This window comes from Squalius cephalus (genome assembly GCF_949319135.1).
Source record: "Squalius cephalus genome assembly, chromosome: 21".
Classification (NCBI taxonomy): Eukaryota; Metazoa; Chordata; class Actinopteri; order Cypriniformes; family Leuciscidae; genus Squalius; species Squalius cephalus.
In genome coordinates this window covers 34,163,665-34,190,428 of record NC_137142.1, presented here as the reverse complement: position 1 = coordinate 34,190,428, position 26,764 = coordinate 34,163,665, and the positions used below count along the sequence as shown (strand labels likewise).

The 26,764-nt window shown below is 35.3% G+C and overlaps 2 protein-coding genes across 4 annotated transcripts in view; one reads left to right on the top strand and one right to left on the bottom strand.

Annotated features, from left to right (window-relative positions):
* dntt (deoxynucleotidyltransferase, terminal) overlaps positions 1-8,794 on the bottom strand; it is a 156,738-nt gene extending 147,944 nt beyond the window's left edge. The window contains exon 1 of the mRNA XM_079855672.1: positions 8,723-8,794. The gene's annotated coding sequence lies outside the window, so the exon portion shown is untranslated. The remainder of the gene's footprint in view (positions 1-8,722) is intronic.
* Positions 8,521-26,764, top strand: part of blnk (B cell linker) — a 32,314-nt gene continuing 14,070 nt past the window's right edge. The window contains exons 1-8 of one of the 3 annotated variants that reach the window (XM_079855668.1): positions 8,521-8,911; positions 9,083-9,145; positions 18,630-18,676; positions 22,782-22,847; positions 23,394-23,450; positions 23,947-23,993; positions 24,217-24,257; positions 25,208-25,340. In XM_079855668.1, coding sequence (XP_079711794.1) covers positions 8,843-8,911; positions 9,083-9,145; positions 18,630-18,676; positions 22,782-22,847; positions 23,394-23,450; positions 23,947-23,993; positions 24,217-24,257; positions 25,208-25,340 — 523 coding nt within the window. In that variant the 5' untranslated portion in view covers positions 8,521-8,842. Of the gene's footprint in view, positions 8,912-9,082; positions 9,146-18,629; positions 18,677-19,685; positions 19,790-22,781; positions 22,848-23,393; positions 23,451-23,946; positions 23,994-24,216; positions 24,258-25,207; positions 25,341-26,764 lie in introns of those variants that run through there. The other 2 variants (XM_079855669.1, XM_079855670.1) reach the window with 2 other exon arrangements.

Genomic DNA, 26,764 nt, shown 5'->3' with positions numbered 1-26,764 from the left:
GAAGTGTACATGTACAAATCACACTGTTAGCTCAAAATGTATTCATTTAAACAGTGTATTAAAGGAGACATATCATGCTTTTAAATCGTTCCTTTTTACATATAAATCATACATTTGTAGTCTATATAAAGCGGAACTGCAATGCTTGGGTCTGAATTCCTCATTATTATAGCTCCACAGGCCCCTTTTCTACCCCTTTTCTGATGTGCGTCTGAGAGCAACTCGTTTTGGTGCGGTCTCTTTAAATACAATTGAGACACTTCATACCCCGCCCCCTCTCCAGGTGACACTCGGTTCAACTCCACCCCGTTCGGCCATTTTTGTAGTTTGATAGCAGAGATACGATTATCTAGCGGCACAGAAACTTTTTATTCACACGTTATTAACAAAATGTCAACAACGGAAGACTTGTCCAGCCAGCCTTACATGTTCGAGCCAGAGTCGGAGCCGGAGCGAGATGAAAATGAAGACAACGAACCTGCAGAACAACGTCTTCATATGGATGTATCGCAATGGTGTGTTACTGTATTTACACATGAAACTTTGGTCTTCCGACCTTTTACCACCGTGTCGATTTATTTTGATTAATATGTGCGAGGGAGAGAGAGCACGACAGCGTCTAGTTTGGAGACTGTGTCTTGTTTACAATTTCGCCTGGCTCCGAAGAGAGAGAGAGTGTGTGCGCGCGCGACCGGGTCTCTCTCTCTCTCTGCTCGTTCTTTCAGTTAAACATGCGCCCTGTCACAAGCGCGGCAGTTCATCTACATTAGACGGTGTAATGAAGCGTGTGGGTTACTACATCCAACAACCGAACATTTTAACTTACCCTCTCGTAACTTCTGCATCTTTGAGCTTGGACTACAAAATTGCAGCGAGAAATAAAAATGGCGGATTGCTCGAAGTGTTGAGCTGGAAGTCAATGTCCTTATTTGGCAGTTCCGCTGCAAATACTGTGACGTAATAGTTCACGAAACGTCATAGATAACAGAAAAATCTGAACAGGTTGAAAAATAAGGTCAAAACAGAATATAAAGATATCAACGAAGCACCTGAAGAAAATAATTTAAACTTTTCTGTACTTCTAAACACTCCAAATATACACAAAATGCATTTAAGGGCTAAAAAAGTGGATTTAGCATGATATGTCCCCTTTAAGGCAATAAGGCAGAAACAATGAGCTCATTGAAGTAATGAATACTTGTTTGTTAAATGAAATCTATAGAGACTTGTTTTATCATTGAGAATTATCACTCTTTAAACTTGATCCATTAAAAACATACTAGCAACACTATAGCAAACAGAAACTGACCGCGCAAACACTGATTACAACAGCTGCGCTCCTGAAGTAAAAATCCCAATCATTTTCTCCATAGAAGTAATTTCGTATGATTTCTCACAAACCAGACAGACCTACAGTGAGTTAGAAGGTTGGTAATCAGCGGTATATGCTTTTGTTGAAGACGTCAGTCCACATTATTTCAACCTGGTTTATAAATAACGATGGTTAAAAGCAGAATTGCGGGTGAAAAACTACATTTAACATGATTCTGCAGAGAAATATCCAACAAAAGAGGTAAAGAGGCACTAAAACCACTGATGAAGCCCTAGCAGCCACATGTTAGTAACAGAAACCACTCGCATGGTCTCCAAAAAGAAAAGGAAAAAAGATCTAGTTATTTGTCCATGTTCTCTCGATTCCTTGATGGACCTGCAGCTTTACACTGGGTTAGATGTGCTGTCGACACCAGAGACACAGATCCAGGACAGGCCTGGTCGTGTTGCATCACATTAACGTGTTTGTCCTCTTGACCATAGTCATTATTTGCTATTAAACTGATTCATATCTAATAGATTACACACACACACACACACACACACACACACACACACACACACCGCTGTAATGCACAAGGTCTATATAAACACTTTAATTGGACCAAAATAAAACTGCAGCTATAAGAGATCTTACAGAATCAGTACGGGTCGTTTTCTCATAATCCCAGGAAAAGAGCTCCACGAGGACTGTGTGTGTGTGTGTGTGTGTACGAGTGTGCAAATATGTGTGTGTGTGCGAGCATACGAGAGTATGCAAGTATGTGTGTGTATGTGAGAGCAGGAGAGTGTGTGTGTGAGAGAGAGATAGAGGGAGTGTGCATGTGTGTGAGTGTGTGAGAGAGTTTGTGTGTGTGTGAGAGCGAAAGAGTGTGTGTCTGAGTGTGTGTATGTGAGTGTGTGTGTGTGTGAGAGAGAGAGGGAGTGTGTGTGAGTGTGTGTGTGTGAGTGAGTGTGTGAGAGAGCGAAACAAAGTGTGTGTGTCTGAGTGTGTGTATGTGAGAGTGTGTGTGTCTGAGTGTATATGTGAGAGTGTGTGTGTACGAGTGTTTGGGTGTGCGAGTCTGCGAGTCTGCGAGTGAGTGAAAGAGACTGTGTGTGCGTTTGTCAGTGAGTGTGTGTGTACGAGTGTGTGAGTGTATGCGTCTAAGTGTGTGTGAAAGACTGAGTGTGTGAGTGCGCGAGTGTGTGTTTGAATGAGAGAGTGTGTGTGTGTGTGTGTGTGAGAGAGAGATAGAGGGAGTGTGCGTGTGTGTGAGTGTGTGAGAGAGTTTGTGTGTGTGTGAGAGCGAAAGAGTGTGTGTCTGTGTGTGTGTATGTGAGTGTGTGTGTGTGTGTGAGAGAGAGAGATAGAGGGAGTGTGCATGTGTGAGAGAGAGTTTGTGTGTGTGTGAGAGCGAAAGAGTGTGTGTCTGAGTGTGTGTATGTGAGTGTGAGTGTGTGTGTGTGTGTGTGTGTGAGAGAGAGAGATAGAGGGAGTGTGTGTGAGTGAGTGTGTGAGAGAGTTTGTGTGTGAGAGAGCGAAACAAAGTGTGTGTGTCTGAGTGTGTGTATGTGAGAGTGTGTGTGTCTGAGTGTATATGTTAGAGTGTGTGTGTACGAGTGTTTGGGTGTGCGAGTCTGCGAGTGAGTGAAAGAGACTGTGTGTGCGTTTGTCAGTGAGTGTGTGTGTACGAGTGTGTGAGTGTATGCGTCTAAGTGTGTGTGAAAGACTGAGTGTGTGAGTGCGCGAGTGTGTGTTTGAATGAGAGAGTGTGTGTGTGTGTGTGTGTGAGAGAGAGATAGAGGGAGTGTGCGTGTGTGTGAGTGTGTGAGAGAGTTTGTGTGTGTGTGAGAGCGAAAGAGTGTGTGTCTGTGTGTGTGTATGTGAGTGTGTGTGTGAGAGAGAGAGAGAGATAGAGGGAGTGTGCATGTGTGAGAGAGAGTTTGTGTGTGTGTGAGAGCGAAAGAGTGTGTGTCTGAGTGTGTGTATGTGAGTGTGAGTGTGTGTGTGTGTGTGTGTGTGAGAGAGAGAGATAGAGGGAGTGTGTGTGAGTGAGTGTGTGAGAGAGTTTGTGTGTGTGAGAGCGAAACAAAGTGTGTGTGTCTGAGTGTGTGTATGTGAGAGTGTGTGTGTCTGAGTGTATATGTGAGAGTGTGTGTGTACGAGTGTTTGGGTGTGCGAGTCTGCGAGTGAGTGAGTTAAAGAGACTGTGTGTGCGTTTGTCAGTGAGTGTGTGTGTACGAGTGTGTGAGTGTATGCGTCTAAGTGTGTGTGAAAGACTGAGTGTGTGCGAGAGTGTGTGTTTGTATGAGAGAGAGAGCGTGTGTGTGTGTGTGTGTGTGTGTGTGTATGTGTGTGTGAGAGAGACTGATTGTGTGAGTGCATGTGTGACTGTGTGTGTGCGAGAGTGTGTGTTTGTATGAGAGACAGAGAGAGAGAGAGTGTGTGAGTGAGTGTGTGAGAGAGAGAGAGAGTGTTTGTATGAGAGACAGAGAGTGTGTATGTGTGTGTGTGAGAGATAGAGGGAGTGTGTGTGTGTGTGTGTGTGTGTGTGTGTGTGTGCGTGTGCACGTGTGTGTGTGTTAGACAATGATGCTCTGACTCTCATTAACCGGATGTCGAAGGTTAACTGGAGTCACACTCTAGTTGTGTGTAATCATAAAGCCACTTCCTCTCAGTTCTGCATGTCACTGCTGGTTTGGATCAAGTCCAGAATTAAAAAACGCAGGCCGGTGAAAAATGGTCCACGTTTGAGCACCTGCAGAACAGAAGACGCTTCCTGGAACAGCCATATTCACAATAACTGCTATTCATTTCTATAAAAACACTGCATCATAATGTCTAAAGCATCTGAACATTATGGACGGGCTCTTGCGGTTATAATGCGAGTCGTTATGATTAATAGTGCAATAATTCTTTCTTGTAAACATAATACACATCACAAAAATATTATTACCTGCATGAGGGAGTTTATGATGCAGCTGATGGCGTCATAATATTTCCAAATAACAATATCCTCACCGACTGAATGCACTAAAACATGATATTCATAAAACACCATTCATTATTACACTGTTTTTGTAATTGTTTAAAATGTACAAATTGATGTTGCATTTGCAAATCGTGAAGCACTTGAGGCTGGAAACATTATATATAAAAGCATAACATTTTAATGGCATTGATATCATATGCTAGTACTTCTGAATAATGGCCAATATGATTATGATAGCCTAAAACAGGGTTTGGTTTTATGAAGGTAAATGTAAGACCTTTTTAAGTCCAAGTAAAGAAAATTTAAGGCATATACTGAAAGGAACACAATGTCAATATTTTCTCTATAGGTAGAAACACGATGAGTTGAATTAGCAAAAAACACTGCAAAAAAAGTGATGTTCTTCCTCAGAAATGTTGTCTTTTTTTCCAGTGCAAATGTCTAAAGATTCTTAAATCAAGATACATTTATTAGGAGAGGCAAAATTACATCAAATATGAAGTCTTGTTTTCTGTGAAGTGAAGTGATCATGAAATATCTGCCATTGGACTCAATTCAAGTTTTCATAACTCACTGACAGATATTTGTTCACGTTTTAAAGTAAATGCTTGTTTTAATTTTTCAAAACTTCATTGCATCTCCATTGCAAGACTTCATTGTTTGGAAAACAGGACAAAAACACTGAAGAAAATGTTCATTTTTTCAATGCATGCAACATTTAATGCCATAACTTTAAGCATTCAAACCTTTTTAAAGGCACAATATGTAAGATTTTTCTGTATAAATACCCAAAAACCACTGGAACAATGTTATTTATTTTGTTGACTTGTGTACTTGCGTTATCCCAAATGATCCCAGAGAAATCAGCTGTTTTAACGCATGTTGAAGACAACAACTCCCATGATTCCACATTCATTCATGTGTCATCAAGCTACGCCTTTGTTATTGTTTTGAATAATCGCCTTGGCGAAACTTACATACTGTGCCTTTGAGGCCTTAAAGGGATAGTTCACCCAAAAATGAAAATTAGCCCATGATTTAGTCACACTGAAGTCATCCTAGGTGTATATGACTTTCTTCTTTCAGAAGAATACAATCAGAGTTATATTAAAAATGTCCTGGCTCTTCCAAGCTTTATAATGGCAGTGAATGGCTGTATGTCTTTGGAAGTCCATCAAAGTGCATCTATCCATCATAAAAGTGCATCTATCCATCATAAAAGTGCATCTATCCATCATAAAAGTGCATCTATCCATCATAAAAGTGCATCTATCCATCATAAAAAGTGCATCTATCCATGATACAAGTGCATCTAATCAAGATAAAAGTGCATCTATCCATCATAAAAGTGCATCTATTCATGATAAAAGTGCATCTATCCATCATAAAAGTGCATATATCCATCATAAAAGTGCATCTATCCATCAAGTGCATCTATCCATCATTAAAGTGCATCTGTCCATCATAAAAGTGCATCTGTCCATCATAAAAGTGCATCTATCCATCATAAAAGTGCATCTGTCCATCATAAAAGTGCATCTATCCATCATAAAAAGTGCATCTATCCATCATAAAAGTGCATCTATCCATGATAAAAGTGCATCTATCCATCATAAAAGTGCATCTATCCATCATAAAAGTGCATCTAACCATGATACAAGTGCATCTATCCATCATAAAAGTGCATCTAACCATGATAAAAGTACATCTATCCATCATAAAAGTGCATCTATCCATCATAAAAGTGCATCTATCCATCATAAAAGTGCATATATCCATCATAAAAGTGCATCTATCCATCATAAAAGTGCATATATCCATCATAAAAGTGCATCTATCCATCATAAAAGTGCATATATCCATCATAAAAGTGGATCTAGCCATCATAAAAGTGCATCTATCCATCAAGTGCATCTATCCATCATAAAAGTGCATCTATCCATCATAAAAGTGCATCTATCCATCATAAAAGTGCATCTATCCATTATAAAAATGCATCTATTCATTATAAAGTGCATCTATCCATCATAAAAGTGCATCTATCCATTATAAAAATGCATCTATTCATTATAAAGTGTATCTATCCATCATAAAAGTGCATCTATCCATCATAAAAGTGCATCTATCCATCATAAAAGTGCATCTATCCATCATAAAAGTGCATCTATCCATTATAAAAATGCATCTATTCATTATAAAGTGCATCTATCCATCATAAAAGTGCTCGACACGGCTCTCCGAGGGTTAATAAAGGTCTTCTGAAGTGAAGCAATGCATTTGTGTAAGAAAAATATCCATATTTAATAAAACTTTATCGACTAAAATAACTAGCTTCTGGCAGCTTAGCTTCCCCTTCGTCTAAGAAGAAAGTCATATACACCTAGGATGACTTCAGGGTGAGTAAATCAAGGGCTAATTTTCATTTTTGGGTGAACTATCCCTTTAATTTGTTTAAGGGCGAATTCAGACTTTTTAAGACCTTTTTAAGCACCGCAGAAAACTCTCCACATGAGTCATTCTTCAGATGCAGCAAATTCATTTGAGCTTATTGTATCTCATCATTGTGAAGCAGGTGTGTTCTTGTATCTTCATAAACAGCACTTGAACATGATTTTAGGATGAAAGAACTCTAATGCTCAATTTCCCTCTCAAAACTGAAGCTTATTGACTAATAAACATTTAAGGAAGCAGAAACTTGAGTATTCTGTGGTAATTCTGTGTTAAAGTAGATAATGCAATGCCAAATATCTTCTGATTACATTCTACGCTCAACTAAATGATTTTGCAACTGTTTAAATAGGAAATGACAAACATTATAAAAAGCACCAGAGCTCAGAACCACATGCAAACACGACCTGAAAAAACCCTTAAATGCAAAGCCCATCTAAAAGAGAGCATGGATATATTTTTTTATTTACCACAACCTATCATAGTTCTCCATTACGTGCTGTAGCTACAGGTATAGAGGAGAGCGCGGCTAGTCGTCATGCATCGTGTTGAACACACCAATAGAGCATGCTGTCACATAATATGCAAATAAGATGTCATAATGGAAACCTAATATGGGCCATTTACTGAGAATAAATATAAAAAGCATAAAATAGTACAAAAATAAGTAATCAAATACAAACCAAAATGTATTCAGACGCCTTCAACATTTCTCACATTAGCACAGTTTATTCGCTATAGTTTAGAAAATGGTAATAAAATATGACAAGAACTCAGAGTTATGAACTCAGTTGATATTTCACTGGCTTTGTCCACAAATGAATAATGTTGAATATCTGTCGCTGTTAAATTTAATTACACAATTAATACACAATTAGATAATACCAGTTTAGCTCGACCAATTACAAAGCAATGCTTCATTGTGTTCAGTCTGTGTGTAAAAAGAACATTAGCAATTAAAGACAAAACACTTCAGCAAAACATGATCAGCTCAAAGTGTCCCAATCATTTTTGGTACCAAATCTTTATAAATTTTACTGGTAGTCACTGTATGAAGAATTTTTGGGTATAATATGTTACAGTTTACTTTATTTTGCTATCTTCACTTACATAAATGGGTAACACTTTCTTTCGACAGTCCACTTTATACATTCTACTGACTATAAGTAAATTTGTATGTCAACTATCAGTCATTAGAGTATTAGTAGACTGTATATCTGCTTACATTTTATGATGATGGTCCCCCAACACTGACTATAAGTAACTGCAAATACAAGTCAACTTATTCTCCTAACCCTAACCATAACCAAACAGTATACTAATACTCTAATGAGAGTTAGTTGACATGTAGTTGCAAAGTTACTTACAGTATAGTCAGTAGAATGTCTAAAGTGGACTATTGAAATGAAGTGTAACTCATAAATGAACTATAGTGTCCTGCACCCACTAGTAAAACAAAATCAAAAATTATATCTGGTGTCTGAATACATTTTGGTTTTAATGTATATAAAAAGCATAAAATGAATAAAAAAAAGATTTAAAATGTGACAAATTGCTCCAATCTGACAACTGAAAAATCAATATTTTAGACAATAAAAAAAAAAAAAAAAAAAGAACAAAAAAATATGATAACTTATGGAAGTGAGAACGTCTGTGAGAAACAACCATGCATGTAACCAAACTTTTGACTAAAACACCCTCACATATGTAACAGCTATATCCGGTCTATATATGGAGAAAATGTGTTCTCATTTAATCTTTCATTTCCCTTTTGGTTTGTGCAAACAGCGATTTCCCACACAGAGCCGGACGTTCATTAAAAAAGCAGAACGTTCACGCTTTTATAGTGGCCCTAAAATCACACGTGAAGATAAATCGAGTGCTTGTGGCTTCGCATTACCTACGAGAATGAATTCATCACCGCAGACAGAAGTGTGAGAAAAGCATTTCATGTAGGGGTCAGTTACCATCATCGAGAGCTAGAGGAACTTCCCATGTTGCAAAAGCTTGCCTCACACTGGCAGTGAAGTCTCTCCTGGGTGTGTGTTGTCCTCTGAGCGGATTCAGACGGGTTTAACCGATCCAGGATGAGTTTACCGACCCGGGAACAGTGTGAAGGATGGAGTCCCGCGCAAGTGTCCGGCTTTCTGATTCAGGTGAGGGTTCAGTTTTAAGTACAGGTTTGTGTGTGAACCACGATTTACTAAAGACATTTAATGCTTTTCAACTAGGCCTATTTTTGTTGTTTCATCCAGTGCAGAAAGGGCTAAGTCATGTTTATTGATGAATATGTTAATGAGCTGAAGCTTAATGGTGTTTGTTCACAGAACAACATGCGAGACTGTGCAGACTCGGTTCAGAGGAACCGGATTGACGGCTGTCGGTTTCTGGTAAGTTCCCTTTCTTGGTCAAATCTTCGCTTTTGGTCAATATTGACCAATATTTTCTCTTTGCAATGTCAGCTAAATCTAATCAGTGTTAATATCGTTAACATTTGATTCTACTAATCGTGTATTTTAGATAAGTGCTTTTAAAGATGCTATAGTTTTAGAGATGCTTTTAAAACTCTTTCATATGGGGAAGTGAGCGATTATAATGATGGCAGTCTGACTCAATCATCTTGCTGTGGTTTTTATAGTGGATTTGCATTGATGGAGGAATTAGACAAGCGCAAATATTTATCGTTTAAGATGCTGTGGTGAAACTGGAACCGTCAGGCCAGGGAAAGACTTTTAATGACCCGGAGATTATTCATGCTGTGGGTTTGAGTGAGATCGCCTGAAGAACTGTTTGGAAACAGTCATTATTACACACTTTAATAACACTTGTTATTAATAATGTGACACATTTACAAATGGGATATTCAACAAGAGAAGAACATGAAGGGTGGGACTCACATGCATGATGTCATCAGTCCAAAATCGAATTTATGACCCGTATAAAGTTCATCAGAATCATCAGACTCGATTCAGCCCGAATCTATGGGCATCAATCACAGCATGTGTGAGATCAGTGTTTAGTTGGATTGTGTTAAAGTAAAGTAAAGTAAAGTAAAGTAAAGTAAAGTAAAGTAAAGTAAAGTAAAACTTCAGCCAGGGAGTAAAAACTAAATAAAAATGAATAAAACACTTCAGCACAAAACAGTGGATAAAAAAACTTCACCCCGAGAAAGAAGATAAATAAACAATTTAAGTAAATTAAATAAAACTTCAGCCCAAGACAATAAATAAAATATCTAAAATAAAACTCCAGCCCAAAAAGTCAATAAAATAAAACTTCAGCACAAGACAGTACATCAGAAATTAAATAAAATAAAACTTCAGCCTGAGAAAGTAGACAAATAAAAAAATAAAACAAAACTTCAGGCCGAGACAGTAGATAAAACATAAAATAAAATAAAAAATTCAGCACAAGAATAAAATACAAATAAAATAAAACTTCAGCCCGAGAAAGTAGATAAACAATTTCAGCCCGAGACACTAGATAAATAAAAAATAAATATATTAATAAATTAAAGTAAAATAGAAACTTCTTACCTGTTCTGATGCTTTTTTAAATATCTCATTAAAAGTATGATGAAAACAAAATACACTGGTTCTCATTTTTGTTTTGCTGACTCAGCAAAAAGTTAAAAAAAAGAAAACGACGGCCTCTCTTCTTCAGAAACTACTTCCTAAATCCTGATTGGCCAGCTGGGCGTACACTAAACCTCCTTTACTGGGAAAAAGGGCATTTCATTTCTTTCACTTGCAGCGTAAAGTTTGGTGAAGTAACAGCGTGTTTTCCCCAACTCTCCCAGTGTCCTCCTGAACGGGTGCTGAGGGCATATATCAGATATCTTTGCATATTCATGTGGCGTTTATGCGGTAACCATCTGGTGAAAGAGTGTGTAGATCACAGGAACGTTTCCTTTGACACTCGATGAGTGTGTGCTGAGAGCGTGATGAGACTTCATGACTTTCACTCCAGTGTTAAATTACCAACAATATATGCTACTTTTCCAACAAGAAGAAGTTCATAAAACACCATCCCTTGATTTAATAGGAAAGAAAACCCAATGATCTCGTGAGTCTTATAATTAGGAGTTGCTTGCAACTTGGAAAGCAATTTTTTTCTGTTCTCAGATCAGTTTTAAAGGTGAAATGTGTCAACTAGGGGTGTAACGATGCCCTCATGTCACGATTCGATACATATCACGATACTGAACTCACGATATGATATTATTGCGATACTCCGAGACACATGATAAAAGGGTGAACAAAAAATGAACTGTTGATTAAAATGCTAAATTTGGTTTTACATTATGTGTGTAAATGAATAGACTTGGACTTGGAGCTGAAACCCAAAGCACAGGACAATAGAGACACCAGAATATATTCATGATTCTGAAGCTGAAAATACAGAATTATTATATATGCTTTATAATATATGCTTGCACTCTGTCTCTGACTAGTTATTTTTTTCACTTTTTTCTGGTAACATCAGATATTTGGCATTATCAGGACCCACAGATATTCCCCCATAGCATTAGTATACATTATATTCAACATTATATATAGTAGTTTATGTAGTACTGACACTAAAACTCTGAAAACTTGAATTTTTATTTTGTGTGAACTACACACAATAAATATTGTCACTATCCACGATACATATTGTTGTATTTTTGTATTGCCATATATTGTTACACCATATTGTTACAAATATTCCCCCATTGCATTATTATACACTCTCAGAAAAGGTACAAAAGCTGTCACTGGCGGTACCTTTTCAAAATGTACACCTTTGTACCTAAAGAGTGCATATTAGTCCCTCAAATGTACATATTAGTTCCAAAAGTGTACATATTAGTACCAAAAGTGTACATATTAGTACCAAAAGTGTACATATTAGTACCAAAATTGTACATATTAGTACCTAAAGTGTACATATTAGTACCTAAAGTGTACATATTAGTACCTAAAGTGTACATATTAGTTCCAAAAGTGTACATATTAGTTCCAAAAGTGTACATATTAGTTCCAAAAGTGTACATATTAGTACCAAAAGTGTACATATTAGTACCAAAATTGTACATATTAGTACCTAAAGTGTACATATTAGTACCTAAAGTGTACATATTAGTCCCTCAAATGTACATATTAGTTCCAAAAGTGTACATATTAGTCCCTCAAATGTACATATTAGTTCCAAAAGTGTACATATTAGTACCAAAAGTGTACATATTAGTACCAAAATTGTACATATTAGTACCTAAAGTGTACATATTAGTACCAAAAGTGTACATATTAGTACCAAAAGTGTACATATTAGTTCCAAAATGTACATATTAGTACCAAAAGTGTACATATTAGTTCCAAAAGTGTACATATTAGTTCCAAAATGTACATATTAGTACCAAAAGTGTAGATATTAGTTCCAAAAGTGTACATATTAGTTCCAAAATGTACATATTAGTACCTAAAGTGTAGATATTAGTTCCAAAAGTGTACGTATTAGTACCTAAAGTGTAGATATTAGTACCAAAAGTGTACATATTAGTACCTAACCCCTTTTGAAAGGAGCTGTCCCAATGACAGCTTTTGTACTTTTTTTTCTGAGAGTGTACATTATATTCAACATTATATATAGTAGTTTATGTAGTACTGACACTAAAACTCTGAAAACATGAATTTTTATTTTGGGTGAACTACACACAATACATATTGTTGTATTGCTGTATTGCCATATATTGTGACACTCCTAGTGTTACACAACACCAGAGTCCCGGAGTCTGAAGAGGTTTGATGTAGACGGAGCACTTGGTCAAACGTGGTGATGTTGTGGTTCTTGATGTGATTGGTCATTGTTCTCCGACTGCGTTCAGAGGTCTGAGAGTCTGTGGGACTCGAGCCGAGACTCTGAGCGCCGCTTATGTGAAAGCTGAAGCTGTTTAATATGCAGCTGTGATTCCAGTGTCTCTCGCTTCGACTCCTGGAGAATCTCCACATAAATAATTCACCTCAGCAAGCAGCTTCCAAGGAGAAATATTCCATATTTTATTCTGTGTCAAAAGGCTAAGCTTGATTTCAGGCAGGACTTTGAGATTTTCTTGTCTTTGTCTGCAGAGAGTTGGAGTTTCAGAAAACTCAACCTCTTGCATTTGTCTCTTTTAGATCCGTCAGATACTTATGAAAGACGCTTCGCCAAGACTTCAGCAGTCGGGGGTTTTGATGCGTAATGCAGAGAGTATTACACTAAAGCAGAAGGATATGTGATGAACATTTTTATTTATAGTTCAAACCACATTTCTAGTTTGAGGCTAACTAATGGCCTGTGCATGTGGCGGTGTCAAAGTTTACATGCTTTGCAATCAATCAAAAAATAAAAGAAACCTTCGGCCCGAGATGCTCAAGCATATCTCTGCAACCCTAAAAAAATGAAATTAAATAAAAAATAAACCTTAAGCCCCAGATGCTCAAGCATCTCCGCAACCCTAAAAAAATGAAATTAAATAAAAATAAACCTTAAGCCCCAGATGCTCCAGCCTCACCGTGACCCAAATAAAAATAAATAAATAAAATAAAATAAAATAAAATAAAATAAAATAAGCCTTTAGTCGGAGATGTTCCAGCATCACCATGACCCAAATGAAGTAAATAAATAAATAATAAATAAACAAATTAAATAAATAAAATACACCTTAAATCTGAGGTGCTCCAGCATCTCCACAACCCAAATAAAAAAGTTATAAAATAAAATAAAATAATAAGCATCTCCTTGACCCAAATAAAATAAAAATAATAAAAGAAAATAAATAAAAGAAGCATTCAGCCCAAGATGCTCCAGCATCTCCACAACCCAAATAAAGTTAAGTTAAAGGAAAGGAAAGGAAGCTCATAAAAGTAACAACTAAAAAGTGCAAAATGAAACGAGGCCAAAGAATTTAATAAAGTAAAGTAAACAAATAAATAATAAATAAAAATAAATAAAATACACCTTAAACCTGAGATCTCCACAACCCAAATAAAAAAGTAATAAAATAAAATAAAATAATAAGCATCCCCGTGACCCAAATAAATAAAAACAATAAAATAAAAGAAACCTTCAACCCAAGATGCTCCAGCCTCACCATGACCCAAATAAAATTAAATTAAATAAAATTAAATTAAATTAAATTAAATTAAATAAGCCTTTAGTCGGAGATGTTCCAGCATCACCATGTCCCAAATGAAGTAAAAAAATAATAAATAAACAAATTAAATAAATAAAATACGCCTTAAACCTGAGATGCTCCAGCATCTCCACAACCCAAATAAAAAAGTAATAAAATAAAATAAAATAAAATAATATAATAAGCATCTCCTTGACCCAAATAACATAAAAATAATAAAGTAAAATAAAAGCAGCATTCAGCCCAAGATGCTCCAGCATCTCCACAACCAAAATAAAGTTAAGTTAAAGGAAAGGGAGCTCATAAAAGTAACTACTAAAAAGTGCAAAATGAAACGAGGCCAAAGAATTTTAACATAAAAAATAAATATGTAAAATAGAGTATTTACATTATTCAGGAAGAATTAGAGCATAAATCATCTCTCTGTGAGTCTCAGAGGACATTTTCTTCCTTCGAAAGCTCTCCTCATCATTTATTAACAGTCATCAAGCTCTGTCCATTGATTTTATGACTCGTTAATATTTGCCAATATGTCAAAACACTCAAATGTATGCACTTTCCCCAACACACACACACAGGTACACACTTTGAGTGAACAGCAGCCTCAGTTTCGCTGCTGGGTGAGGGCTCCACCTAGTGTTGGACTCTGGGAAAAGCCAGATCAAGCTTTCTGATTGGGGAAAAAAACCTCAGCAAACTACTACAGAAAAATCTATTGTTGCATAATTCAGTAAGCTACAGTATTTCATTCAAAACATAACTAGGGTGTTCGAAAACACGAAGATGCTAAACTAGGAACAAAACAACTTACTCACTGAATTATTCAGCGGTTCCTGAAGTATAAGCGTAGCATACTAATGTTTAAAGCGTTGAGCATGAAATCTGTGTCTCTAATAAACCCAGAGAAGTTCATAATAAGATCTTACATTAAAAAAAAGATCATATTTTCTTTTTTGCATGATTTCACCTTTTCAGCTCAACTTTTGATACTTTAGAAATCCCATTCTGCAAAGTAACATCAGTTTTATTACTATGATCAGAAGTGGACAGTCACAAAGTGCATTTACTTGAATACTGTACTTAAAGGATTAGTTCACCCCAAAATGAAAATTTCCTAATAATTTACTCACCTCAATGCCATCCAAGATATCCATGTCTTTCTTTCCTCAGTGGGAGAGAAATTATGTTTTTTGAGGAAAACATTTCTGGATTTTTCTTCTAACAATGGACTTCATTGGTTTTTAAGTCCAAATCAATGCAGTTTCAAAAGTCTTTGAAGTGTTTAAACGGGCTGTGCGCGATCACAGCTGAAGAAGAGGTTGTTATCTAGCGAAACGAGAGGTCATTTTCAAAGACTTTTTACCTTCAATAGTTGGGATTGAGCTGATCAACAAACGGACAGGGAACTACGTCATCACGTTGAAAGGTCACGCCGGCGCCGGCAATACTATTTGAACTACTATTCATATTCATCAGAATGTTATTCATATACTATTCATATTCACTGAATACTATTACTATATACAGTACAGGCCAAAAGTTTGGACACATTACTATTTTTAATGTTTTTGAAAGAAGTTTCTTCTGCTCATCAAGCCTGCATTTATTTGATCAAAAATACAGGAAAAAATGTAATATTGTGATATATTATTACAATTTAAAATAATTGGTTTTCAATTTATTATACTTTAAATTATCATTTATTTCGGTGATGCAAAGCTGAATTTTCAGCATCATTACTCCAGTCTATCACATGATCCTTTAGAAATCATTCTAATATGATGATTCACTATCAAAGTTGGAAACAGTTCTGCTGCTTAATATTTTTTCATAACCTGTGATACTTTTTTAGGATACTTTGATGAATAAAAAAAAAGAAAAAGAAAAAAGAAAAGAAAAAAAAAGCAAATGTTTTCAAGATAGAAATATTTAATAACAACAATATACACTACTGGTCAGTAATTTGGGGTCAGTAATTTTTTTCTTTATTTTTTTTTAAATAAATCAATAATTTTATTCAGCAAGGATGTGTTAAATTGATAAAAAGTGATAATAAAGAAGATTTATATTTAAAAAAAAATTTTTATTATTTTGAATAAATGCAGTTCTTTTTAACCTTTTATTCATCAAATATCCACCTTATTCTGCTCTAAACAATGGGCGCTGCCATAACGACGACTCCGGTTCCATACTTCCGGTTCATAGCGCTTGACCTGTACTAGTAGCGAGAAAAGTTCAGTTTTAACGCTAACCACTCTAAACGTTTACTTTATTGAATGTATCTGATACGGAATCGGACATGGGCATTATCTCCTTCTTATCTTGCTCGAAACACTCAGTTTCTAAAAAGTTTGAAATCTTCTTTGAATTGTTAAAACAAATAACAACAGCACATGAGGAGCCGTCATGGCAGCGCGCATTGTTTAGACTGAGCAGAATAAGGTGGATATTAGGCAGCAGAACTGTTTCCAACACTCATAATAAATCAGAACATTAGAATGATTTCTAAAGGATCGTGTGATAGACTGGAGTAATGATCCTGAAAATTCAGCTTTGCATCACCGAAATAAATGATAATTTAAAGTATAATAAATTGAAAACCAATTATTTTAAATTGTAATAATATATCACAATATTACATTTTTTTCTGTATTTTTGATCAAATAAATGCAGGCTTGATGAGCAGAAGAAACTTCTTTCAAAAACATTAAAAATAGTAATGTGTCCAAACTTTTGGCCTGTACTGTATATTATAGCAAACAATACTATTTGAACTATCCTCCTACGTGCGGTCGCATTGTAAACAGTGGGGCGGTTCTTCTGCCGGCGCCGGCGTGACCTTTCAACGTGATGACGTAGTTCCCTGTCCGTTTGTTGATCAGCTCAATCCCAACTATTGAAGGTAAAAAGTCTATAAATTATAATTTTGTTTTGAAAATGACCTCTCGTTTCGCTAGATAACAACCTCTTCTTCAGCTGTGATCGCGTACGATGGTAACCAATGAAGTCCATTGTTAGAAGAAAAATCCAGAAATGTTTTCCTCAAAAAACATAATTTCTCTCCCACTGAGGAAAGAAAGACATGGATATCCTGGATGGCATTGGGGTGAGTAAATTATTAGGAAATTTTCATTTTGGGGTGAACTAAAACATACCAAAATTTAATTTCAAAGTGAACTATCCCTTTAAGTACACTCTTTGAGTATCTGTACTTTACTTGAGTATTATTTTTTCTGGAAACCTTTTACTTTAACTTCACCACATTTGAAAGACAAATATCATACTTTTTACTCCACTACATTTCTACGGTCCTTGAGTAGAAAGTAGTAACGTCAGTCAGGGGATGATTTTGGTTGCAGGGGTTGCATTTTGGTTGGAAATGAAAGTCGAGTTGATGACAGAATCCAACATCATCAACCTGATTTTCATTTTCAGCGCTGGGTTTGGTCTTCTAAATGTGAATTGTGTCATTGTTTTGGAGCACACTAGCTTATAGATAACAGTAATGCTGAAATATTCATACTAAAAGCCAAAAAACTTTAAATAGGGCACTGTTTGAGGAAACAGCCATTTGGGTGTCCGAAACCATTGTGGACGTTATTGAGTGACTTACTCAGTCTCACATTCAATCCCACTACTGGAACTGTGTTCTAGAAATACATCTGATATTGATATAGGCAGGCATAGATTCAGAGGCATAAGGTACTGTAAGTATTACACACAACAATAATAAAACAATGCATTGACATTTACTTTAGATACTTAAGTACTTTTAAAAACGAGTACTTCTGTACTTTTACTTAAGTAAAAATAGGTATTTACAACTTTTACTTGTAACGGAGTAATATTTGACCAGTAGTATCTGTACTTTCACTCAAGTTGTGTACTTTGTCCAGCTCTGACTATGATCCACACTTTGTAGTGCATTTAAAGTTATATTATTATATTTAAGAGTGCAAATTGTCTTCAGCTTCACCTATATTCATTCAAAAAGTGAATAAATGGCAGAATATATTTTATTTTAAGCCACATGTCAGAGATTTAATATTTTACTTTTGCTATGATTTTATGTGGCACAAAATGCAATGATGTTCAGCAACTGAAATGCATTAAATTACAGTCAAACAATAACTGATATAACTTAATCAAACAAAGCATTATAACAATATTTACCCATGAATATTTTCATTAAACATTTATAGTTTCACAGAAACACTTTCGAGTGACACAAACTGCAGAGTCAATTTCTGAACTAATTTATGAAATAAAAAAAGTTCAATGAAAATGTGACAACACGAATCAAATGTACATGTTGGACAGGCTGGTAACAAACGTCTCATTTGTCAACATTAGTCAATGAATTAGCTACGATAAACTAACAATATGTATGTGTGTGTGTGTGTGTGTGTGTGTGTATGTGTGTATATATATATATATATATATATATATATATATATATATATATATATACACAGTATATATATATATATATATATATATATACACAGAAATAAATCAGACGTCCTAATTTAACTACTATAATTTAAGCACAAATGCAATGTTTATTTTTATTCTTTAGAACAAGTTTCTTTTAAGCAAAGTCACAGAGATTGTGTGTTTGTATCAGAAACTCGACTGTCACTGAATATTACTAATTCTCTTCGTAGAAATTCTCTTGAAGTTGCATGAAAAGCTTCTCTGAACTGTGGTTTCTTTTGCAGACTCTGTCGGACGGCGACCTCAACAAGTTCAGCCTCCTCCATCGGCCGTAAGGAACCGGTTTCTCTTCTATTTCTACTCTACTCTAAACTCTAAACTCTACACACAGGCACTTATAGTATTACATTCCCAGTGTTATTTCTCATGTGTTCCTCATTGGTCAATGATTGTCAGCAGCAATGAGGAAACTGTTTTACTTACACACACAAAACAGTTTTGTGGCCTGTGCATCTAACAAAATATATTTACTACTAATATACTTCAGCAATAAAAATGGGGTAACAATTTACTTGAAGCCTTTATATATAATGCATTCTACAAGTATTTTAATGCATTAGTTATGCCTTTTAATGCACTTTATGATGCATTGTTTATTTGTACACTGTACAGTTATAATACATTATAATATTTATTTTTTCCCTATTACACCTTTAGAAAATATAATGCATTAAAACATGACAACAATCAAAAATGAATCTACCCATAATGCATTTCAACTTTGGTTTTATTTATGAAAATATCGGATGCATTATTATAACATACATTATGAATAATGGCTTTAAAGGAAATATGTAGTCGTCACAATATCTACATTACAGAACATTGTCACTTTATTATTGTTGCAATACAACTGCAACTAAAAATAAAGCACATACTTTCACTAACCCTTTCAAAACCTTTTAAGAAAAGCCTTGTGAGTTTGTTTCGTATCCATGGAGAAAAATACGAGCGCTTACTTAGCTAGGAATAAATGTGTTACATTATTAATACGACTGCATTAAACGTCACTCATAGTGCAGATTTGTATGCATCAGAAGACTAGTGCAGTAATGTGAAGACAAAATCATTCAGAATTATTATAGACATTAAAAGGTTGGAAAAAGCACAGACGGAGAACTGAGAATCCAGAGATTCAAGAAATAGCATCAAGTGAATCAGGTTTGACTCTAAATATAGCGGTAACATGACGTTTAACCGCAGTTTCGAAATCCTTATTACGAACCACTTCTGTGGAAAATGGCCCTCCTACATCTGCAGCTTGTGCTGTTTAACACACACACACACACACACACACACACGAGTACGAGCTCACAGTCCACAGTCACACACACACAATGGAGCAGTTCAACAGACTCGCGGCTCCTGCTGCGGATAAACTGAGGTGAGAGATCTCTGATATTATCTATATTATGCGTTAGGAGGTTTACTGCGCTCTTCCAGTCACTGGTTAACAAAGATTCAATGTTAAGAGGATAAAACTACTTCTTCCAAGGATCTAACGTTTTGCTGGTCAAACCTACATTTGTTTTAATCAGAGCAACGATTAATCACGATTAATCGCATCCAAAATCAAAGTTTGTGTACATAATATATGTGTGTGTACAATTATTTTGTATATTTAAATACACACCACATGCATGTATATATACACTACCGTTCAAAAGTTTGGGGTCAGTAAGATATTTAATGTGTTTAAAAGAAGTCTCTTCTGCTCACCAAGGCTGCATTTATTTGATTAAAAACAATAAAAAAACAGTAATATTGTGAAATATATTTTTGAAATTATGTTTTCTATGTGAATATACAGTAAAGTGTAATTTATTCCTGTGATCAAAGCTGAATTTTCAGCATCATTACTCCAGTCTTCAGTGTCACATGATCCTTCAGAAATCACTCTAATATGATGATCTGATGATCAAGAAACATTTATGATTATTATCAATGTTGAAAACACTTGTGTACACATTTTTTTTCAGGATTATTTGATAAATAGAAAGTTCAAAAGAACAGCATTTATTTAAAATAGAATATTTTCTAACATTATAAATGACTTTACTGTAACTTTTGATCAGTTTAACTCATCCTTGATGAATAAAAGTACTGATTTATTTTATTTTTTTCCCCAAAAAATAAAATTAAAATTCTTACTGACCCCAAACTTTTGAACGGTAGTGTTTAATGTTACAGAAGCTTTAGATTTCAGATAAATGCTGTTCTTTTGAACTTTCTATTGAAATAAAAATGTAAAAAACTGTTTTCAACATTGATAATAATCATAAATGTTTCTTGATCATCAAATCCTCATATTAGAGTGATTTCTGAAGGATCATGTGACACTGAAGACTGGAGTAATGATGCTGAAAATTCAGCTTTGATCACAGGAATAAATTACACTTTACTATATATTCACATAGAAAACAGATGATTTACATTATAATAATATTTCACAATATTACTGTTTTTGTTTGTATTTTTAATCAAATAAATGCAGCATTGGTGAGCAGAAGAGACTTCTTTTAAACACATTAAAAATCTTACTGACCGCAAACTTTTGAACGGTAGTGTATATATTTTTTTAAATGTGTTATTTAGATATAAAATATTTATATTTATATATCATATAAATATACACATGCATGTGTGTGTGTGTATTTTTATACACAAAATAATTATACACAGTACACACACATATATTAAACACAAACTTTTATGTTAGATGAGATTAATCGTTGCCCAGCACTAGTTTAAATAAAAATGTTTTTTATCTGTATATCTCTCAAAATGTGTAAAAAAACGTTTCAAATGTTTTATAAATGTAAATGTAAAAGCGTTTAATCAGCAAACCTTCAGTGTGATCCTGATAGCGGAGTTCAGTGAGGATGATCATGTGACTGTCTGATGGATTTGGTGGAGTTAGAGAGTTAGTGTTGGACTGTTCTGAGGCCTGTGATTATGTTCATTATACGTCTCGCTCGCAGACGTGAAGCCGCTCAGATCGAGTCTGTCAGAAACAGTTATCTCTGGATCTGATAAGAAGTTAAAACACATAATTCAACGCGTTGGCATTCCCAAGGTCATGGGTTAGACTTCCAGGGAAAGCAAGAACTGATAAGAATGTAAATGTGTAGCTTGAAATACAATGTCAGTCGCTTTGGATAAAAGTGTCTGCCAAATACATAAATGTAAATCTATCTATCTATCTATCTATCTGAATATCTATCTATCTATCTATCTTAGGGTGACCATACGTCCTCTTTTTCCAGGACATGTCTGGCCGGGATTTCGAGATCGCCCAAAACATCCAGGATTCGACTTTTGCTTTCTCGTCGCCATTCATTTAGTTTACATGCACACCTTTTGATTCAATAGGACTGAATTAATTCCGATTGGTGAATCTGAATGTAGTGTTTACATGAACGCTAAACAAGTGATCGGTTGATGTGCGTTTTAGCATTGCTAAGAAAATTCCTGTGTTTTCGTCTCGATCGGGATCCGTGTGAAGCAGAATGCATGACCTGCAAAGCTGGCACGTACGTGTCAGTGTCAAATAATGTAATAATGTAAACATAATGAATGCTGACTGTAGAAAGCAAAAGCCGAATCCCGGGCATTTTGGGCGATCTCGAAATCCTGGCCAGACATGTCCTGGTTAAACAGGACGTATGGTCACTCACATCTATCTATATGAATATCTATATATGAATATCTATATATGAATATCTGTCCATCTATCTATCGGAATATCGATCTATCTATCTATCAATCTATCTATATGAATATCTGTCCATCTATCTATCGGAATATCGATCTATCTATCTATCAATCTATCTATCTATCGGAATATCGATCTATCTATCTATCTATCTATCTATCTGTCTATCTATCTATCTATCTATCTATCTGTCTATCTATCTATCTGTCTATTTATATATCTGAACATCCATCTATCTATAATGTTACAAAAGATTCTATTTCAAATAAATGCTGTTCTTTTGAACTTTCTATTCATCAAAGAATCTTGAAAAATAAAATGTATCACAGTTTCCACAAAAATATTAATCATGTTACATACAAACTGTTTTCAACACTGATAATCAAATCCTCATATTCGAGTGATTTGTGAAGGATCATGTGACTCTGAAGACTGGAGTAATGATGCTGAAAATTCAGCTTTGATCACAGGAATAAATTACACTTTACTATATATTCACATAGAAAATGGCAATTTTAAATGATAATAATATTTCACAATTTTACTGTATTTTTGGTCAAGTAAATGCAGCCTTGGTGAGCAGAAGAGACTCCTTTCCAACTTTTAACCACTAGTGTACACTATGTGCTTTTATTAACTCTCATCGTGTTTTGTTTCTCAGGCAACTCCAAAAAATTGTTCAAGATATAAAGAAGAATGACGACAGCCTCTTCAACAGACTAAAACGGTATGTTATCTACGTTCTGAGCAGTCAGGCTGAAAACAGACACGAGGAAACATCTGGTGACTGTCCTCAAACACATTCGCTCTCACTTCCTCTATTCATTCAGAGGAATAGTCCCAAAACGGGCCATTAGGTGTGGCGTGCATGACGGAAAACAGCATTATTGCACCAATAGCAAGCAATTGTTATTAATGAAAGGACACCTGCGGTCCAAAACATTCATTATAGTAACATAAAAAAAAAAACCAAAACAGTTTCGGAGCATTCCTGATGCAATTATTGCATTGTATTGCAAGTCAAGTATCACAGTAGCAATTGTTCATGCTTATGGGTTTTTCCATGAACCCTGAGTATATGAAACTTCACTGCACTTCAGTGCGTGTTTGTTCCGCACCATTTACACGCCAGACATCAATGATTCCTCGTGTCTGAACTTTACTACGACACTGGTTTGACCGTTTTCTTGAATACAGCCTAGATAAGTGGAGGTGAGTTTTGCACACTCACATATTCTTCAGGAAATGTAATTAATATTCATTCATTTTTAAGGTTTCAGAACGAACAAACCGCTAATATTCTCAAAACTGGAAGAAATACGCTGGACCGGTATGATGAATGTTTCACTGCGTCTCTGTGCTGTGAACCCTAACTCGTAAAAGCATGCATGCGTGTCTTAACATCATTGTTAGCCTGTAGGTGTGTTTGCTTCAAATTTAGGCTTATTGAGAAAAGCAAATTATCTTGCTTAAAAGCTCTTTTCAAGTGCAAAATATAGCTTGTTCTTCTATGTCTGTATGTGAAGAAATGGCCCCAGACAGCCACCGTTACGTCATCTTTGTGGTGTCTTTGGAAAGACTTACTATAATCTGGCTTTTAACTTTAACAACCGTCTCATTATTCCATTGCAAATGCATCCAGCCATTGTGTGTCTTTGCTTTTGCCTGTTGTAGATTACATGCAATTATAGGATGCGGTGTTTAAAGGTTGCTGACAAATGAAAACTACAAATCCACTCGCTCGCTCAGCATCACTAATCCACAATGTGCTGATATCAACTCTCAAGAACTTCCTATATTTTGGGTTATTTTCAATTGTGTTTCAGAATAAAGAAGAAAGGTCCTCCGAAAGTACCAGCAAGGGACTATCAAGGCAAGTCTCTCTCAACAGAAATAGAAAAATGAGCACCTATTTCTACTGGATCTGGCCCTTAATGTGACCCAATGCAGTCAGGTTGATTCAGGCCTATGAAATAATATAAAGCATAATGTAATACAGTGGCTTAAAATGACATGCATGACACAGGCATTCATGGACCATTAAAACACACTCTAAATATATTCAGTTTCTGACCTCATGTTGTGTCACTTTTCAGGCGAAGCTCCGGATACCGAGAGATACTCTGACTCAGATTTTGTAAGTGCATGATTGTTCTTCTTCTTCGGTAATATCACTTCTCCGCCTGACATTCACAGCTCACTTATGGGAGAAATGGTACAAATGTAACATCAGTAATTATTTAATGACTGTACGACCAGAAAAAATGATATGATCAATAAGTTATGACGACATATGTTTTTACATTGCTTTAGCTCATCAAAATACATTAAGCAATTTAAAACTTTTTATATAAGTTATACAAGATTCAACTCATCTTTTAAGTCAGTTTAGTGTAATTTACGTTGAAATGACATCAAAGTTGATTGTAGTTAATTTAAGGCAGCACATTTTTTTACAGTGTAGTGTTCAATATTAATTTCAGTAATTTAAGTTTCACAATATTAATAAAAGAAACCTGTTTTAAAATAAACATATCTAATTAGTATCTACTCATGAAATATATGAACACAGTAAATTGTGGTGTTTTTAAGGGCCCTTTTTACACCAAATAAAAAAATGCAACAAATAGATATATATTTTTAAACACACACACACACACACACATACTTGCGCACACTTACATACACACACACACACACACACACACACACACTTACCCTTACACACACATATTTTATGTTAGATGTGATTAATCGGAATTAATCACTTTGTCAGCACGGTTTAAAAAACAAAACTGATAAAAATGACAAAACCACACGATCAAATTAATAAAACTTGAAAATAGTATATGTAAAAAAATAAAAACATTATTAAATGCTATAATATATAGCTAATAGTATCTCAATGATACTAACTTCACACTGTTGTGTACGTCTAATTCAATTAAATGTAAATTAAATTTATTTGAAACTAGTAATGACTTTTAAGTATAATTTTCAAAATGCAGTTATACCGATTAATCTCCACTATTGCTGTTGTAAAAGCAGGACATATAGAGAGACACTGATCACATATTAATATTTCAGGAGAGCGATACATATGAGGAGCCACAGGGCGGCGATCACGACGATAACTATGAGCCTCCGCCGAGGTCAGAAGGTCACGGGAAGGGCTTTACCATCGGCTCGTCCATCACGAACCCCAGAGGAGAGTATGTGGGTGAGTGAGTATCACGACGCAGGACGCACTGGATCTTATCCACCTTATCTTTCATTTCGAACATTTGTAACCTGAATGTGTCGAGGCTTCCGATCTCATCCGCTTCTGGTTATTTTAGCTGTTCAAAAACTGCCTTTTAATTTGACTATTTTTGACTGTCATAATGCCGGCGGACACACAGCTACAGTGAGTTGTTCAAAACCTTTCTTTTTAGTAAACTCTGTGTACACAAACAATGTTCTCAATGCTGGAGTTCATGTGTAGAGCCCCTGGTGACACTTCCAGCACAGTTTCATGTTGTGTCGAGCCTTCTTAGTGTTTTAAAAAATAGTGATTTTTGATGCTATCATAGTCGTGCCCCATTCACTCCCATTCACAAGGCCATTTGAAAATCTGGTCAAATCTGGACCCTTCTGGTCAAACTTAAAAGTGGTGTTTCCATTCTAATTATGCTTTTAAACGAAAGTTTGCCTCAGGTAGATTAACAAAAAGACCCTAGATTGCATTTTGGCGAGAGTTATCCTTTAAAATAACGATTGTATTATTACATCTTTCCACCAGTAGGTGGCGACAAGTGACTGTTAAAAATGTGCTAGTCATTGAATCATTCATTCAAGAGATTCGTTCAAAAGCGCTGATTCATCCAATAATGAAACAAGGGAAGTCTTTATTTACAAGGGGAGTCATTGAATCATTCACTCAACCGATTTTTAAAAATAACAGGGTTCCCGCGGGGTCTTAAAAAGTCTTAAAATGTCTTAAATTCTGAACTTTAAATTTAAGGCCTTAAAACGTCTTAAAAACAGCCAGATTTTCATCTTAAATTTCATTTAGTCAGGTCTTAAAAAAGATTTTACCCTCGTTCATTTCCAGAAACGATGGCTACATTCAAATGTAGGCGCGCTTATAATAGAAGCGACGCGCTCGTTTTTTTTCCAGGCGCAACAACATGAAAAAAGACATGAAGGATGCGGGTGCACCCAAACACTACGGGTGTTTTTCTCTTCTCCGTAAATAAATCTTGTAACAGAGCTACACAGCAAGCGTTTTTCGGCGGTGGAAATCCATTAGCCTCTAAAACGTTTTTGTCATTGTGGAGTTGCATAGCAACGACAGACGCCACGGGAAAATCGGACCGAATTTTACTATTAATAATAAAAGATAAGCTAAAGTGTATTGTAATTGTCACTAAATCATTTTTTATAAAAAAAGAATGAGTCAAAAAAAAAAAAAAATTTAAGTCTGAAATATGTGAGGTTTATCTTTTTATAAAAACCTTTTTTGTCAACTTTATTTGAACTTGTACATGTTAGTATATAACATGTTGCAAGACACTTTTAAAATCTGGCTATCATTTTTAATCGTATTATTTTAATGTTTATGTTAGTGCGTATTGATGCTAATTTTATTTGTTGCTGTTTTTC